The sequence below is a fragment of the Hyla sarda genome, unplaced genomic scaffold (genome assembly GCF_029499605.1).
Source record: "Hyla sarda isolate aHylSar1 unplaced genomic scaffold, aHylSar1.hap1 scaffold_514, whole genome shotgun sequence".
Classification (NCBI taxonomy): Eukaryota; Metazoa; Chordata; class Amphibia; order Anura; family Hylidae; genus Hyla; species Hyla sarda.
In genome coordinates, this window is record NW_026610525.1 from 51,692 (window position 1) to 68,022 (window position 16,331).

At 44.9% G+C, this 16,331-nt stretch overlaps 1 protein-coding gene across 2 annotated transcripts in view; it reads right to left on the minus strand.

The window, feature by feature from the left end:
- The window catches only part of LOC130338142 (zinc finger protein 436-like), a 40,995-nt gene that overhangs the window by 4,979 nt on the left and 19,685 nt on the right, over nucleotides 1-16,331 (minus strand). For both annotated transcript variants that reach the window (XM_056553970.1, XM_056553971.1), the window contains exons 5-6: nucleotides 1,222-1,286; nucleotides 589-1,069 (exon numbers count right to left, since the gene is read on the minus strand). In XM_056553970.1, the coding sequence (XP_056409945.1) occupies nucleotides 589-1,069; nucleotides 1,222-1,286 (546 nt within the window). The remainder of the gene's footprint in view (nucleotides 1-588; nucleotides 1,070-1,221; nucleotides 1,287-16,331) is intronic.

Consider the following 16,331-nt stretch of genomic DNA (forward strand, 5'->3'; position numbering starts at 1 on the left):
CAGGGAAGTCACTGGATTTGCTTGCCCGCTTCATCCAACCTTCTGCCTTCTTAGTCGTGCCCCATAAATTGTTACGCTTAGCTCAATTTATTCTTATGGCTGCTAGAATCCACGTGGCGGGAAATAGGAAATCTCCTTCCCTGTCTCTCGACAGGGTAGTCGAATGTGTCAACTAGTCGAATGTGACAATGCTATCAGAGACGATGTGGTTGCTCATTTTGATTGTTTGTGGTCCCCCTGGATGTCTTCGTCCTATTGTCCTGATGTTAGGTATACCTTTACTCTGTATTATTCTCTACGCACTGACAATTTTGTTCTCTTGTATATGTGCTGCTCTATATGTAAGCTGACATTGCATGCCCACTGTTTGTTACAGAGTTTTATTACTTTCTATTTTATTCGGGTTGCGTCCCGAACTGTTTCCTTTTTATGCAATCTTTCGATTTTACAATAAAATGTATACGTTTGCTACTAAAAAGAATTGTTATTCATCGGAGTACCCCTTTAAAAAATTCCATAAAAAATTATTACAGTCGGTGACTGAGCAGAATCTGTGACTGTTCTCTGCAATTAGTGGCTACTACTCACCTGGGTGGTTACCTGTAGGAATGTCTTCCTTATACTGCTCATCACTGCTCATATTTGTCTCTTCTTCTTCTTCCCTTAAGTCTGTGGTATTACTATAGATCAGATCTTTCTCTGTAGGAATGTCCTTCTGATACTGCTCATCACTGCTCACATCTGTCTTTTCTTCTCCTTCCCTTAAGTCTGTCTTATTACTATAGATCAGATCTTTCTCTGTAGGAATGTCCTTCTCATACTGATCATCACTGCTCACATCTGTCTCTTCTTCTTCCCTTAAGTCTGTGGTATTACTATAGATCAGATCTTTCTCTGTAGGAATGTCCTCCTTATACTGCTCATCACTGCTCACATCTGTCTCTTCTTCTTCGTTTATGTTTGTAGCATTAATATAGATCAGATCTTTCCCTGTAGGAATATCCTCCTTATACTGCTCATCATCGCTCACATCTGTCTCTGGAGCATTAATATTGTTCGGATCTTCACCCTGATTCATAAGATGTGGAAGGAATATTGTAAAAGTCATCAGACCGTAGAAGTCACGTGGGATGTTATAGATGAGGAGTCATGGAGGGTGAGGGGACTGACCACAGGAGCTTCACAGCCCTTCTACAGATCTTAGGGAATATCTCCATCTACCTGATCATCCTGTGGAAGAAGAGAACGGGGACACCTCTCTAGTGCTGTTCTCTTACTGGATCTCACTGTAGGGAACACATACAGAGACTGAATTCATTCTTTACATACAAATAATGAGAGGACATGTTTATATAGTCATGTCTATTACCTGGTGATGTGAGGGGCTGCTGATCCTCCATCATAACCTGATCCTTGTACTGATCCTTGTGTCCTTCTACATACTCCCACTCCTCCATGGAGAAGTAGACCGCCACGTCCTGACACCTTATAGGAACCTGACACATAATGATACAGTCATCACCCCGACCCCTCCAGTGGTGTTACTGTATAATGTCCCAGCATTCCCAGCAGTGTCACCTCTCCAGTCATCACCAGACCCCTCCATTACTGTACAATGTCCCAGCAGTGTCACCTCTCCAGTCATCACCAGACCCCTCCATTACTGTATAATGTCCCAGCAGTGTCACCTCTCCAGTCATCACCAGACCCCTCCATTACTGTATAATGTCCCAGCAGTGTCACCTCTCCAGTCATCACCAGACCCCTCCATTACTGTATAATGTCCCAGCATTCCCAGCAGTGTCACCTCTCCAGTCATCACCAGACCCCTCCATTACTGTATAATGTCCCAGCATTCCCAGTAGTGTCACCTCTCCAGTCATCACCAGACCCCTCCATTACTGTATAATGTCCCAGCATTCCCAGCAGTGTCACCTCTCCAGTCATCACCAGACCCCTCCATTACTGTATAATGTCCCAGCAGTGTCACCTCTCCAGTCATCACCAGACCCCTCCATTACTGTATAATGTCCCAGCAGTGTCCCCTCTCCAGTCATCACCAGACCCCTCCATTACTGTATAATGTCCCAGCAGTGTCACCTCTCTAGTCATCACCAGACCCCTCCATTACTGTATAATGTCCCAGCAGTGTCACCTCTCCAGTCATCACCAGACCCCTCCATTACTGTATAATGTCCCAGCAGGGTCACCTCTCCAGTCATCACCAGACCCCTCCATTACTGTATAATGTCCCAGCAGTGTCACCTCTCCAGTCATCACCAGACTCCTCCATTACTGTATAATGTCCCAGCAGTGTCACCTCTCCAGTCATCACCAGACCCCTCCATTACTGTATAATGTCCCAGCAGGGTCACCTCTCCAGTCATCACCAGACCCCTCCATTACTGTATAATGTCCCAGCAGTGTCACCTCTCCAGTCATCACCAGACCCCTCCATTACTGTATAATGTCCCAGCAGGGTCACCTCTCCAGTCATCACCAGACCCCTCCATTACTGTATAATGTCCTAGCAGTGTCACCTCTCCAGTCATCACCAGACCCCTCCATTACTGTATAATGTCCCAGCAGGGTCACCTCTCCAGTCATCACCAGACCCCTCCATTACTGTATAATGTCCCAGCAGTGTCACCTCTCCAGTCATCACCAGACCCCTCCATTACTGTATAATGTCCCAGCAGTGTCACCTCTCCAGTCATCACCAGACCCCTCCATTACTGTATAATGTCCCAGCAGTGTCACCTCTCCAGTCATCACCAGACCCCTCCATTACTGTATAATGTCCCAGCAGTGTCACCTCTCCAGTCATCACCAGACCCCTCCATTACTGTATAATGTCCCAGCAGTGTCACCTCTCCAGTCATCACCAGACCCCTCCATTACTGTATAATGTCCCAGCAGTGTCACCTCTCCAGTCATCACCAGACCCCTCCATTACTGTATAATGTCCCAGCAGTGTCACCTCTCCAGTCATCACCAGACCCCTCCATTACTGTATAATGTCCCAGCAATGTCACCTCTCCAGTCATCACCAGACCCCTCATTACTGTATAATGTCCCAGCAGTGTCCCCTCTCCAGTCATCACAAGACCCCTCCATTACTGTATAATGTCCCAGCAGTGTCACCTCTCCAGTCATCACCAGACCCCTCCATTACTGTATAATGTCCCAGCAGTGTCACCTCTCCAGTTATCACCAGACCCCTCCATTACTGTATAATGTCCCAGCAGGGTCACCTCTCCAGTCATCACCAGACCCCTCCATTACTGTATAATGTCCCAGCATTCCCAGCAGGGTCAACTCTCCAGTCATCACCAGACCCCTCCATTACTGTATAATGTCCCAGCATTCCCAGCAGTGTCACCTCTCCAGTCATCACCAGACCCCTCCATTACTGTATAATTTCCCAGCAGTGTCACCTCTCCAGTCATCACCAGACCCCTCCAGTACTGTATAATGTCCCAGCATTCCCAGCAGAGTCACCTCTCTAGTCATCACCAGACCCCTCCATTACTGTATAATGTCCCAGCAGTGTCACCTCTCCAGTCATCACCAGACCCCTCCATTACTGTATAATGTCCCAGCAGTGTCACCTCTCTAGTCATCACCAGACCCCTCCACTACTGTATAATGTCCCAGCATTCCCAGCAGTGTCACCTCTCCAGTCATCACCAGACCCCTCCATTACTGTATAATGTCCCAGCAGTGTCACCTCTCCAGTCATCACCAGACCCCTCCACTACTGTATAATGTCCCAGCAGTGTCACCTCTCCAGTCATCACCAGACCCTTCCATTACTGTATAATGTCCCAGCAGTGTCACCTCTCCAGTCATCACCAGACCCCTCCATTACTGTATAATGTCCCAGCAGTGTCACCTCTCCAGTCATCACCAGACCCCTCCATTACTATATAATGTCCCAGCAGGGTCACCTCTCCAGTCATCACCAGACCCCTCCATTACTGTATAATGTCCCAGCAGGGTCACCTCTCCAGTCATCACCAGACCCCTCCATTACTGTATAATGTCCCAGCAGTGTCACCTCTCCAGTCATCACCAGACCCCTCCATTACTGTATAATGTCCCAGCAGTGTCACCTCTCCAGTCATCACCAGACCCCTCCATTACTGTATAATGTCCCAGCAGTGTCACCTCTCCAGTCATCACCAGACCCCTCCATTACTGTATAATGTTGCAGCAGGGTCACCTCTCCAGTCAGCACCAGACCCCTCCATTACTGTATAATGTCCCAGCATTCCCAGCAGTGTCACCTCTCCAGTCATCACCAGACCCCTCCATTACTGTATAATGTCCCAGCATTCCCAGCAGTGTCACCTCTCCAGTCATCACCAGACCCCTCCATTACTGTATAATTTCCCAGCAGTGTCACCTCTCCAGTCATCACCAGACTCCTCCATTACTGTATAATGTCCCAGCAGTGTCACCTCTCCAGTCATCACCAGACCCCTCCATTACTGTATAATGTCCCAGCAGTGTCACCTCTCCAGTCATCACCAGACCCCTCCATTACTGTATAATGTCCCAGCAGTGTCATCTCTCCAGTCATCACCAGACCCCTCCATTACTGTATAATGTCCCAGCAGGGTCACCTCTCCAGTCATCACCAGACCCCTCCATTACTGTATAATGTCCCAGCAGTGTCACCTCTCCAGTCATCACCAGACCCCTCCATTACTGTATAATGTCCCAGCAGTGTCACCTCTCCAGTCATCACCAGACCCCTCCATTACTGTATAATGTCCCAGCGGTGTCACCTCTCCAGTCATCACCAGACCCCTCCATTACTGTATAATGTCCCAGCATTCCCAGCAGTGTCACCTCTCCAGTCATCACCAGACCCCTCCATTACTGTATAATGTCCCAGCAGTGTCACCTCTCTAGTCATCACCAGACCCCTCCATTACTGTATAATGTCCCAGCAGTGTCACCTCTCCAGTCATCACCAGACCCCTCCATTACTGTATAATGTCCCAGCAGTGTCACCTCTCCAGTCATCACCAGACTCCTCCATTACTGTATAATGTCCCAGCAGTGTCACCTCTCCAGTCATCACCAGACCCCTCCATTACTGTATAATGTCCCAGCAGGGTCACCTCTCCAGTCATCACCAGACCCCTCCATTACTGTATAATGTCCCAGCAGTATCACCTCTCCAATCATCACCAGACCCCTCCATTACTGTATAATGTCCCAGCAGTGTCACCTCTCCAGTCATCACCAGACCCCTCCATTACTGTATAATGTCCCAGCAGTGTCACCTCTCCAGTCATCACCAGACCCCTCCATTACTGTATAATGTCCCAGCAGTGTCACCTCTCCAGTCATCACCAGACCCCTCCATTACTGTATAATGTCCCAGCAGTGTCACCTCTCCAGTCATCACCAGACCCCTCCATTACTGTATAATGTCCCAGCAGTGTCACCTCTCCAGTCATCACCAGACCCCTCCATTACTGTATAATGTCCCAGCAGGGTCACCTCTCCAGTCAGCAGCTCCATCATCTTGTTGATGAGTTCTCTGATCTTCTGTTCATCCATTTCCTCATGTATCAGGGAGTCAGGTGGGGGCCCCGGGATTGGGCTCAGGGTTCTTCCCCATCCTTCACACACAGGGGCCCGACAGCGCCCACTAGAGGACTTCTTCACTACTGTGTAATCCTGTGTATGGAGAGACACATTATTATCACTACATACATTCCCAGAATCCCTCACCTCTCCAGTCATATCCATCTGTGATTACATAGATAAGAATGAGGTCATGTGACATCACTCCCAGAATCCCTCACCTCTCCAGTCATATCCATCTGTTATTACATAGATAAGAATGAGGTCATGTGACATCACTCCCAGAATCCCTCACCTCTCCAGTCATATCCATCTGTTATTACATAGATAAGAATGAGGTCATGTGACATCACTCCCAGAATCCCTCACCTCTCCAGTCATATCCATCTGTTATTACATAGATAAGAATGAGGTCATGTGACATCACTCCCAGAATCCCTCACCTCTCCAGTCATATCCATCTGTTATTATATAGATAAGAATGAGGTCATGTGACATCACTCCCAGAATCCCTCACCTCTCCAGTCATATCCATCTGTTATTACATAGATAAGAATGAGGTCATGTGACATCACTCCCAGAATCCCTCACCTCTCCAGTCATATCCATCTGTTATTACATAGATAAGAATGAGGTCATGTGACATCACTCCCAGAATCCCTCACCTCTCCAGTCATATCCATCTGTTATTACATAGATAAGAATGAGGTCATGTGACATCACTCCCAGAATCCATCACCTCTCCAGTCATATCTATCTGTTATTACATAGATAAGAATGAGGTAATGTGACATCACTCCCAGAATCCCTCACCTCTCTAGTCATATCCATCTGTTATTACATAGATAAGAATGAGGTCATGTGACATAACTCCCAGAATCCCTAACCTCTCCAGTCATATCCATCTGTTATTCCATAGATAAGAATGAGGTCATGTGACATCACTCCCAGAATCCCTCACCTGTCCAGTCATATCCATCTGTTATTACATAGATAAGAATGAGGTCATGTGACATCACTCCCAGAATCCCTCACCTCTCCAGTCATATCCATCTGTGATTACATATATAAGAATGAGGTCATGTGACATCACTCCCAGAATCCCTCACCTCTCCAGTCATATTCATCTGTTATTACATAGATAAGAATGAGGTCATGTGACATCACTCCCAGAATCCCTCACCTCTCCAGTCATATCCATCTGTTATTACATAGATAAGAATGAGGTCATGTGACATCACTCCCAGAATCCCTCACCTCTCCAGTCATATCCATCTGTTATTACATAGATAAGAATGAGGTCATGTGACATCACTCCCAGAATCCCTCACCTCTCCAGTCATATCCATCTGTTATTACATAGATAAGAATGAGGTCATGTGACATCACTCCCAGAATCCCTCACCTCTCCAGACATATCCATCTGTTATTACATAGATAAGAATGAGGTCATGTGACATCACTCCCAGAATCCCTCACCTCTCCAGTCATATCCATCTGTTATTACATAGATAAGAATGAGGTCATGTGACATCACTCCCAGAATCCCTCACCTCTCCAGTCATATCCATCTGTTATTACATAGATAAGAATGAGGTCATGTGACATGACTCCCAGAATCCCTCACCTCTCCAGTCATATCCATCTGTTATTACATAGATAAGAATGAGGTCATGTGACATCACTCCCAGAATCCCTCACCTCTCCAGTCATATCCATCTATTACATAGATAAGAATGAGGTCATGTGACATGACTCCCAGAATCCCTCACCTCTCCAGTAAGACGGAAGAGTATCTGTAGTGTGAGGTTTATGATCCTGTCGGCCATCTTGTTCCTGTCTCTCTCCATGGTTGATGGGTCATCCAGGAGAATTCTCTTATATAGAAGATATCAGCAGAGGATCCTGGATTGGAGAAACCTGAAGGGAAGAAGAGGAGACGATGAGAAATGGCGGCTGCTAATAGAAACAACAACAGAGAAAGAAAGAGACAAATACACAGAAAGTTCTGGATCTTGTGATCTTCTTCCTTAAGTCATAAAACCTTGTGGATCTGAAGGGGTTAATAGTAATGTCCCCTCCCCCAGCGCTCCTGATGTCACCACAACCGTATATACCTCCACCTGCAGACTGTACAGGAGCCGTGTGCTTACAGGACCTGCGATGATGTCACCGTCATGTGATCAGTCACATGGAGGAGGAGGAGTCACATGATCAGGGGCTGCTGCTCTAGGCTCCTCTGCTCAGTGTATGCAGGACTCTGCTGTGCTGGTTGTGATCGCTGCTGGATGAGCTGAAGTTATGTGTATGCAGCAGAGCTGTGTGTGTGTGATGTGCGTGGTGCAGAGCTGTGTATGTGTGTGTTATATATGTCTGCAGCAGAGCTGTGTGTAATGTGCATGTAGGTGAGCTGTATGTGTACAGTAGAGCTGTATATGTGTAATGTACATGTAGCTGAGCTGTATGTGTACACAGTAGAGCTGTATATGTGTAATGTACATGTAGCTGAGCTGTATGTGTACACAGTAGAGCTGTATATGTGTAATGTGCATGTAGCTGAGCTGTATGTGTACACAGTAGAGCTGTATATGTGTAATGTACATGTAGCTGAGCTGTATGTGTACACAGTAGAGCTGTATATGTGTAATGTACATGTAGCTGAGCTGTATGTGTACACAGTAGAGCTGTATATGTGTAATGTACATGTAGCTGAGCTGTATGTGTACACAGTAGAGCTGTATATGTGTAATGTACATGTAGCTGAGCTGTATGTGTACACAGTAGAGCTGTATATGTGTAATGTGCATGTAGCTGAGCTGTATGTGTACACAGTAGAGCTGTATATGTGTAATGTGCATGTAGCTGAGCTGTATGTGTACACAGTAGAGCTGTATATGTGTAATGTACATGTAGCGGAGCTGTATGTGTACACAGTAGAGCTGTATATGTGTAATGTACATGTAGCTGGGCTGTATGTGTACACAGTAGAGCTGTATATGTGTAATGTGCATGTAGCTGAGCTGTATGTGTACACAGTAGAGCTGTATATGTGTAATGCCCATGTAGCTGAGCTGTATGTGTACACAGTAGAGCTGTATATGTGTAATGTACATGTAGCTGAGCTGTATGTGTACACAGTAGAGCTGTATATGTGTAATGCCCATGTAGCTGAGCTGTATGTGTACACAGTAGAGCTGTATATGTGTAATGTACATGTAGCTGAGCTGTATGTGTACACAGTAGAGCTGTATATGTGTAATGTACATGTAGCTGAGCTGTATGTGTACACAGTAGAGCTGTATATGTGTAATGTACATGTAGCTGAGCTGTATGTGTACACAGTAGAGCTGTCTATGTGTAATGTACATGTAGCTGAGCTGTATGTGTACACAGTAGAGCTGTATATGTGTAATGCACATGTAGCTGAGCTGTATGTGTACAGTAGAGCTGTATATGTGTAATGTACATGTAGCTGTGCTGTATGTGTACACAGTAGTGCTGTATATGTGTAATGTACATGTAGCTGAGCTGTATGTGTACACAGTAGAGCTGTATATGTGTAATGTGCATGTAGCTGAGCTGTATGTGTACACAGTAGAGCTGTATATGTGTAATGTGCATGTAGCTGTGCTGTATGTGTACACAGTAGAGCTGTATATGTGTAATGTACATGTAGCTGAGCTGTATGTGTACACAGTAGAGCTGTATATGTGTAATGTGCATGTAGCTGAGCTGTATGTGTACACAGTAGAGCTGTATATGTGTAATGTACATGTAGCTGAGCTGTATGTGTACACAGTAGAGCTGTATATGTGTAATGTGCATGTAGCTGAGCTGTATGTTAACACAGTAGAGCTGTATATGTGTAATGTGCATGTAGCTGAGCTGTATGTGTACACAGTAGAGCTGTATATGTGTAATGTACATGTAGCTGAGCTGTATGTGTACACAGTAGAGCTGTATATGTGTAATGTACATGTGGCTGAGCTGTATGTGTACACAGTAGAGCTGTATATGTGTAATGTGCATGTAGCTGAGCTGTATGTGTACACAGTGGAGCTGTATATATGTAATGTACATGTAGCTGAGCTGTATGTGTACACAGTAGAGCTGTATATGTGTAATGTACATGTAGCTGAGCTGTATGTGTACACAGTAGAGCTGTATATGTGTAATGTGCATGTAGCTGAGCTGTATGTGTACACAGTAGAGCTGTATATGTGTAATGTACATGTAGCTGAGCTGTATGTGTACACAGTAGAGCTGTATATGTGTAATGTACATGTAGCTGAGCTGTATGTGTACACAGTAGAGCTGTATATGTGTAATGTACATGTAGCTGAGCTGTATGTGTACACAGTAGAGCTGTATATGTGTAATGTACATGTAGCTGAGCTGTATGTGTACACAGTAGAGCTGTATATGTGTAATGTACATGTAGCTGAGCTGTATGTGTACACAGTAGAGCTGTATATGTGTAATGTACATGTAGCTGAGCTGTATGTGTACACAGTAGAGCTGTATATGTGTAATGTACATGTAGCTGAGCTGTATGTGTACACAATAGAGCTGTATATGTGTAATGTACATGTAGCTGAGCTGTATGTGTACACAGTAGAGCTGTATATGTGTAATGTGCATGTAGCTGAGCTGTATGTGTACACAGTAGAGCTGTATATGTGTAATGTACATGTAGCTGAGCTGTATGTGTACACAGTAGAGCTGTATATGTGTAATGTACATGTAGCTGAGCTGTATGTGTACACATTAGTGCTGTATATGTGTAATGTGCATGTAGCTGAGCTGTATGTGTACACAGTAGAGCTGTATATGTGTAATGTACATGTAGCTGAGCTGTATGTGTACACAGTAGAGCTGTATATGTGTAATGTACATGTAGCTGAGCTGTATGTGTACACAGTAGTGCTGTAGATGTGTAATGTACATGTAGCTGAGCTGTATGTGTACACAGTAGAGCTGTAGATGTGTAATGTACATGTAGCTGAGCTGTATGTGTACACAGTAGAGCTGTAGATGTGTAATGTACATGTAGCTGAGCTGTATGTGTACACAGTAGTGCTGTATATGTGTAATGTACATGTAGCTGAGCTGTATGTGTACACAGTAGAGCTGTATATGTGTAATGTACATGTAGCTGAGCTGTATGTGTACACAGTAGAGCTGTATATGTGTAATGTACATGTAGCTGAGCTGTATGTGTACACAGTAGAGCTGTATATGTGTAATGTACATGTAACTGAGCTGTATGTGTACACAGTAGAGCTGTATATGTGTAATGTGCATGTAGCTGAGCTGTATGTGTACACAGTAGAGCTGTATATGTGTAATGTACATGTAGCTGAGCTGTATGTGTACACAGTAGAGCTGTATATGTGTAATGTACATGTAGCTGAGCTGTATGTGTACACAGTAGTGCTGTATATGTGTAATGTACATGTAGCTGAGCTGTATGTGTACACAGTAGAGCTGTATATGTGTAATGTGCATGTAGCTGAGCTGTATGTGTACACAGTAGAGCTGTATATATGTGTAATGTGCATGTAGCTGAGCTGTATGTGTACACAGTAGAGCTGTATATGTGTAATGTGCATGTAGCTGAGCTGTATGTGTACACAGTAGAGCTGTATATGTGTAATGTACATGTAGCTGAGCTGTATGTGTACACAGTAGAGCTGTATATGTGTAATGTACATGTAGCTGAGCTGTATGTGTACACAGTAGAGCTGTATATGTGTAATGTGCATGTAGCTGAGCTGTATGTGTACACAGTAGAGCTGTATATGTGTAATGTACATGTAGCTGAGCTGTATGTGTACACAGTAGAGCTGTATATGTGTAATGTACATGTAGTTGAGCTGTCCAGCGGGTGAAACTGAAAGTATTTAAAACGTCACCATTTTCCTCTAAATATATATATGTTACTATTGAAGTGAAACTTTCAGCAGATGTTGGTAATAATCCAAGTGATTTATAAATAATAAATAATATCAGAAATGATGTGTAATAATGTGAAATGATACAGGGAAACGTATTGAAGACATTTCCGGATATTTCTGTAATCCTTTGTACAGACCCTTTGTTGGTGATGACGTCTTCATCTTCCTGTATGGAGACTGTAGTGTTCTGCATTGTTCTGGGGGGATTTTGTCCCATTCTTTAATACAAACTGTTTTCAAATCCTGAAGGTTCCGCGGGCCACTTCTATGAATCACGATCTTCAGTTCTTTCCATACATTTTCTATGGGATATAAGTCATGTGATCGGCCCTTATAGAGCTTTATGTTCTGTGGAACCATTTGAGAGTATCCTATGTGTTTGGGATCGTTGTCCTCTTCTCTCCCTTGTCTCATCATCATCATCCCTGTAGATGGCAGCAGAGTTTTGTCAAGATGAGTCTGTAAATTTACCCATTCATCCTTCACCAGTACCAGGGGCCTTGTTGGGTCTTTAACCCCTTAAGGATTGAGCGCTTTTTTACCTTAAGGACTGAGCCCTTTTTTTGCACATCTGACCACTGTCATTTTAAGCATTAATAACTCTGGGACGCTTTTACCGATTATTCTGAGTGTTTTTTCGTGACATATTCTACTTTATTTTGGTGGTAAATTTTTGTCGTTATTTGCATCATTTTTTGGTGAAAAATCCCCAAATTTCATGAAAATGTAGCATTTTTCTAACTTTGAAGCTCTCTGCTTGTAAGGAAAATGGATATTCCAAATAAATTATATATTGATTCACAAATACAATATGTCTTTGTGTTGACATCATAAAATGGAGATATTTTAACTTTTTGAAAAAATTAGAGGGCTTCAAAGTATAGCAGCAATTTTAAAAATTTTCATAAAAATTGCAAAATCTGAAGGGAGAGATGTCACAGAACTACAACTCCCAGAATGCCTGGGCAGTCTAGGCATGCTGAGAGTTGTAGTTTGGCAACACCTGGAGGGCCACTGTTTGGGCACCACTATAATAGTGGTGTCCAAACTGTGACCCTCCAGATGTTGCAAAACTACAACTCCCAGCATGCCTAGACAGCCTATGGCTGTCCGGGCATGCTGTGAGTTGCAGTTTGGCAACCACTAGAAGGGCAGCAGTAAAGATCGCTTTACTGCCCCCATCCTCCCCCCGACCCCCCCACCATCGCTTCCTTACCTGCGCCACTGATCTCCGCAGTCTCCACCGATGATCGGCGGTCCCCACGGCATCTTCTGTTCAGGTACCCACTGCCATCCTCTCCCCCCGCACTGCCCAACATCCAGGGGTGGGCAGAGTGGGGGGGGTTTCCATGGCAACCCCGTCTTGCGCTGCCTTTGGTCAGAATTAATTTCTGACTAATGGCAGGGGATAGGAGATTGCAGCACTGCAACCTCACTCCTATCCCTCGGGATAATCGGGGCTGTCACTGACAGCTCCAATCATCCCTATTTTCCGGGTGATCGGGTAACAGAGACCCCATCAGCCCGGAATAGCAGAAAATCGCATGTTTGAATTGAAATGCGATTTTCTGCGATCGCCGACAATGTGCCGGGATGCTTGTTGAATGATTACAGCAGGCATCCCGTTCCGGTCCCCCACCGGCTAGCGGCAGGAACCGGAATTCCCACAGGCGTATGCATACGCCCTACATCCTTAAGGACTTGGTATGCAGGGCGTATGCATACGCCCTACGTCCTGAAAAAGTTAAAAGATCAGGGGCACAGGCCATGGCTGAGGGCAGAGCCACAAAAAAGAGGTGCTAGAGGAGGGAGGGGCTAGTCCTACACCCACTCTGTGCCCACATACATATAGTTTTAGGCTCCACATAAGTGACAGGCCCATGTCCAATTTAAACTGCACGTCCTACGACATGATATCAGTATCAGCGCTATAAATGGGTTTCTCACCACCTTGTGCACTTTCATTCCCCCCTTCATCACCCCCTCAACCATTTCATACCCCTTGTGCCATTTCATTCTCCCTCTTGATCCCTCCAATGCCACGTTGTTCCTTCCCTGTTAACCCTCCAGTGACATAATTTTCCCCCCTTTATCAGGCCCTGTGCCTCATAATTGACCAACCTCCCTAGTCTCCCCCCCCCGAGGCACATAATTTCCCCACCAAAACCTAGGGCAGGGCCTTCCAAACTGGGTACCGTGACCCATTAGTGTGTTGGCGGCAGTCCACGGGTGTGTTGCAGGACCCGTCCCACAGCAGCTGCCGTTGGTCACTGTTCTTAAAGGGGCACTCCAGCATTCTGAACATTTTCTTTAGAACGTTCGGAGGCCATGATCATGATGTCACAGCCACGCCCCCTTGTGATGTCACGCTACGCCCCTTCCATTCATGTCTATGGGAGGGGGCGTGTCGGCAGGAACGGTCCCTCTCATAGACATGAATGGAGGAGCGTGGCGTGTCATCCCGATCAGACATCTCCTCTCCTTTGGATAGGGGATAAGATGTCTAGCAGCAGAGTACCCCTTTAAAGATGTCTGATCACAGGGGTCCCACCGCTGTGAACCCCCCCCCCGATCTCCATGCAGCACCGGGAATTCTATACAACATGTCTGGGTTCCCAGGGCATTAGATGTGATGTAACTCCATGCCCTATCGTGCCGTCACGCCCCACCCCCTCCATGGTGGATTCCCCACTGTAAACATCAATCACTATGAGGCACCCTTGTTGGGAAACATTGCCTTACACACTGCCATGACCACCTTATTGAGATCAGGAATCAGCAGCAGCTCCCCATGGATTATAACCATTGGATGGAGAAGAAACTAATATTGAAAAGCAAATTTTTATTTAACATTTGTAACAAGGTTTGGGACCAGTTTATATACATTAAGGTCAAATATTCTAGTACCTGGTTGAGTATTTTTTTATAATTATACTTTTTCAATGTTAGTTTATTGCTCTCTCTTATGACTCGGACTGCAATGGGTGAAGTATTTGTACTATTTCACAAGATGGAAGGTTACTTTCCAGTGTGAGCTCTGCTGTCCGAGTAAAACATTTCCCACATTCTGAACATGGAAATGGCTTCTTTCCTGTGTGAGTTCTTTGATGTTCTACAAGATCCGATTTCCACATAAAACATTTTCCACATACTGAACACGGAAAAGGCTTCTCTTCTGTGTGAGTTCTCTGGTGTTCAACAACCTGCGAGTTACTAAAAAAAAAAATTCCCTCATTCTGGGCATGAAAATGGCTTGTCCCCTGTGTGAGTTCTGTGATGTCTGAAAAGATTTGATTGCTGAGTAAAACATTTTCCACATTCTGAACATTCAAATGGTTTATCTCCTGTGTGAATTTTTTGATGCCTAATAAGACTTGGCTGATGAGTATAACATTTTCCACATTCTGAACATGAAAATGGCTTCTCTCCTGTGTGAGTTCTTTGATGTTTAACAAGATATGATTTATAGATAAAACATTTCCCACATACTGAACATGAATATTGCTTCCCCCTTGCACAATCTCTTTGATGTCCATCATTCCTTCTGTGACTTTTATTTTGCTGAACATCCTGTGATGACTGAGAAGACAGGACCTGTATATAAGGATGAGATGACAGATCTTGGCTGTGAAGGGCTGAGGGTGTATCTGGGATAATGGAATGTTCTTCATATGTATCTTGTGTGATATCATCATCTGCTTTATAATCTGAAGATATAAGATTCTCCTCTGATCTCCTGCTACAAGAATCTGCAGAGAATAACACAGATTTTATTAATAACTGTTCCCATATTTATAGTCTTTTTAGTAGAACATTATAAGTGCAGCATGTGACATCATGGAACCTTCTCCCCGTCCTCCGGATAATAAATAGTTAATGCGCACATAATATAGGTTCCCTATTACCTAGTCAGCAGTACAATGATGGGGTAACTCCGCCCCTGTGTACTAGCAGGACCTTAGAATAATTAAAGTGTTACTCCACCCACAGACATCTTATCCTCTACCCAAAGGATCGGGGGTAAGATGTCTGATCATGGGGGTCCCATTGCTGGATCCCCTGCAGCACCCGGGATTCTACACACTGGCCCTCATTTACTTAGAGAATCGGGTTGTAAGTCTATGTTGCTTTCTTACCCTGGTATTTATTATTATGTCGCACGTGGGTTTTGTTGGTTTTGGTTTCCAATTCCTTTGGTTTCCAACTCCTCCTCTGAATTCAACAAATTCGGGTTGGAAACCTTTATAAATACGTGGGAAAGCTCAGAAATGTCGGGTTACGCCCCTTTTCCGGGTTTGGGAGAATCCACATCGGGTCAGTCGGGAAAAAATGTTGCATCGTGTCGGAGACTGGCGCACGATGTCTGTGACATGGCGCAGACAAAGATGCGACAAAAAAAAAACGACAAAAGAAGTCGGGTTTAGAATAGTAAATGAGGGCCATTATGTTTAGAACACTGGGTTTGGGCGGCCAGAGACGCCACGCCCCTTCGTCACACCACGCCCCCTCCATTCATGTCTATGGGAGGGGCCGTACTGTGATGTCTCCAGCCGCCATAACCCAGCGGTATAAACGTACTGTTAGGAATGCCGAATCCCCCGATCCACAGGATAGGGGATAAGAGGTCTGTGGGTGGAGTACCCCTTTATAGGAGGCTCCCATAGGGGATATAAGGCTCCAGTAAACCACCTCCCTACAGTTTATTTTGTCCTATGTAGTCGGCCTTTTGTTACTGTCCCTGTTTTGGACGCTTCTCTTTTGGGGAAGGAT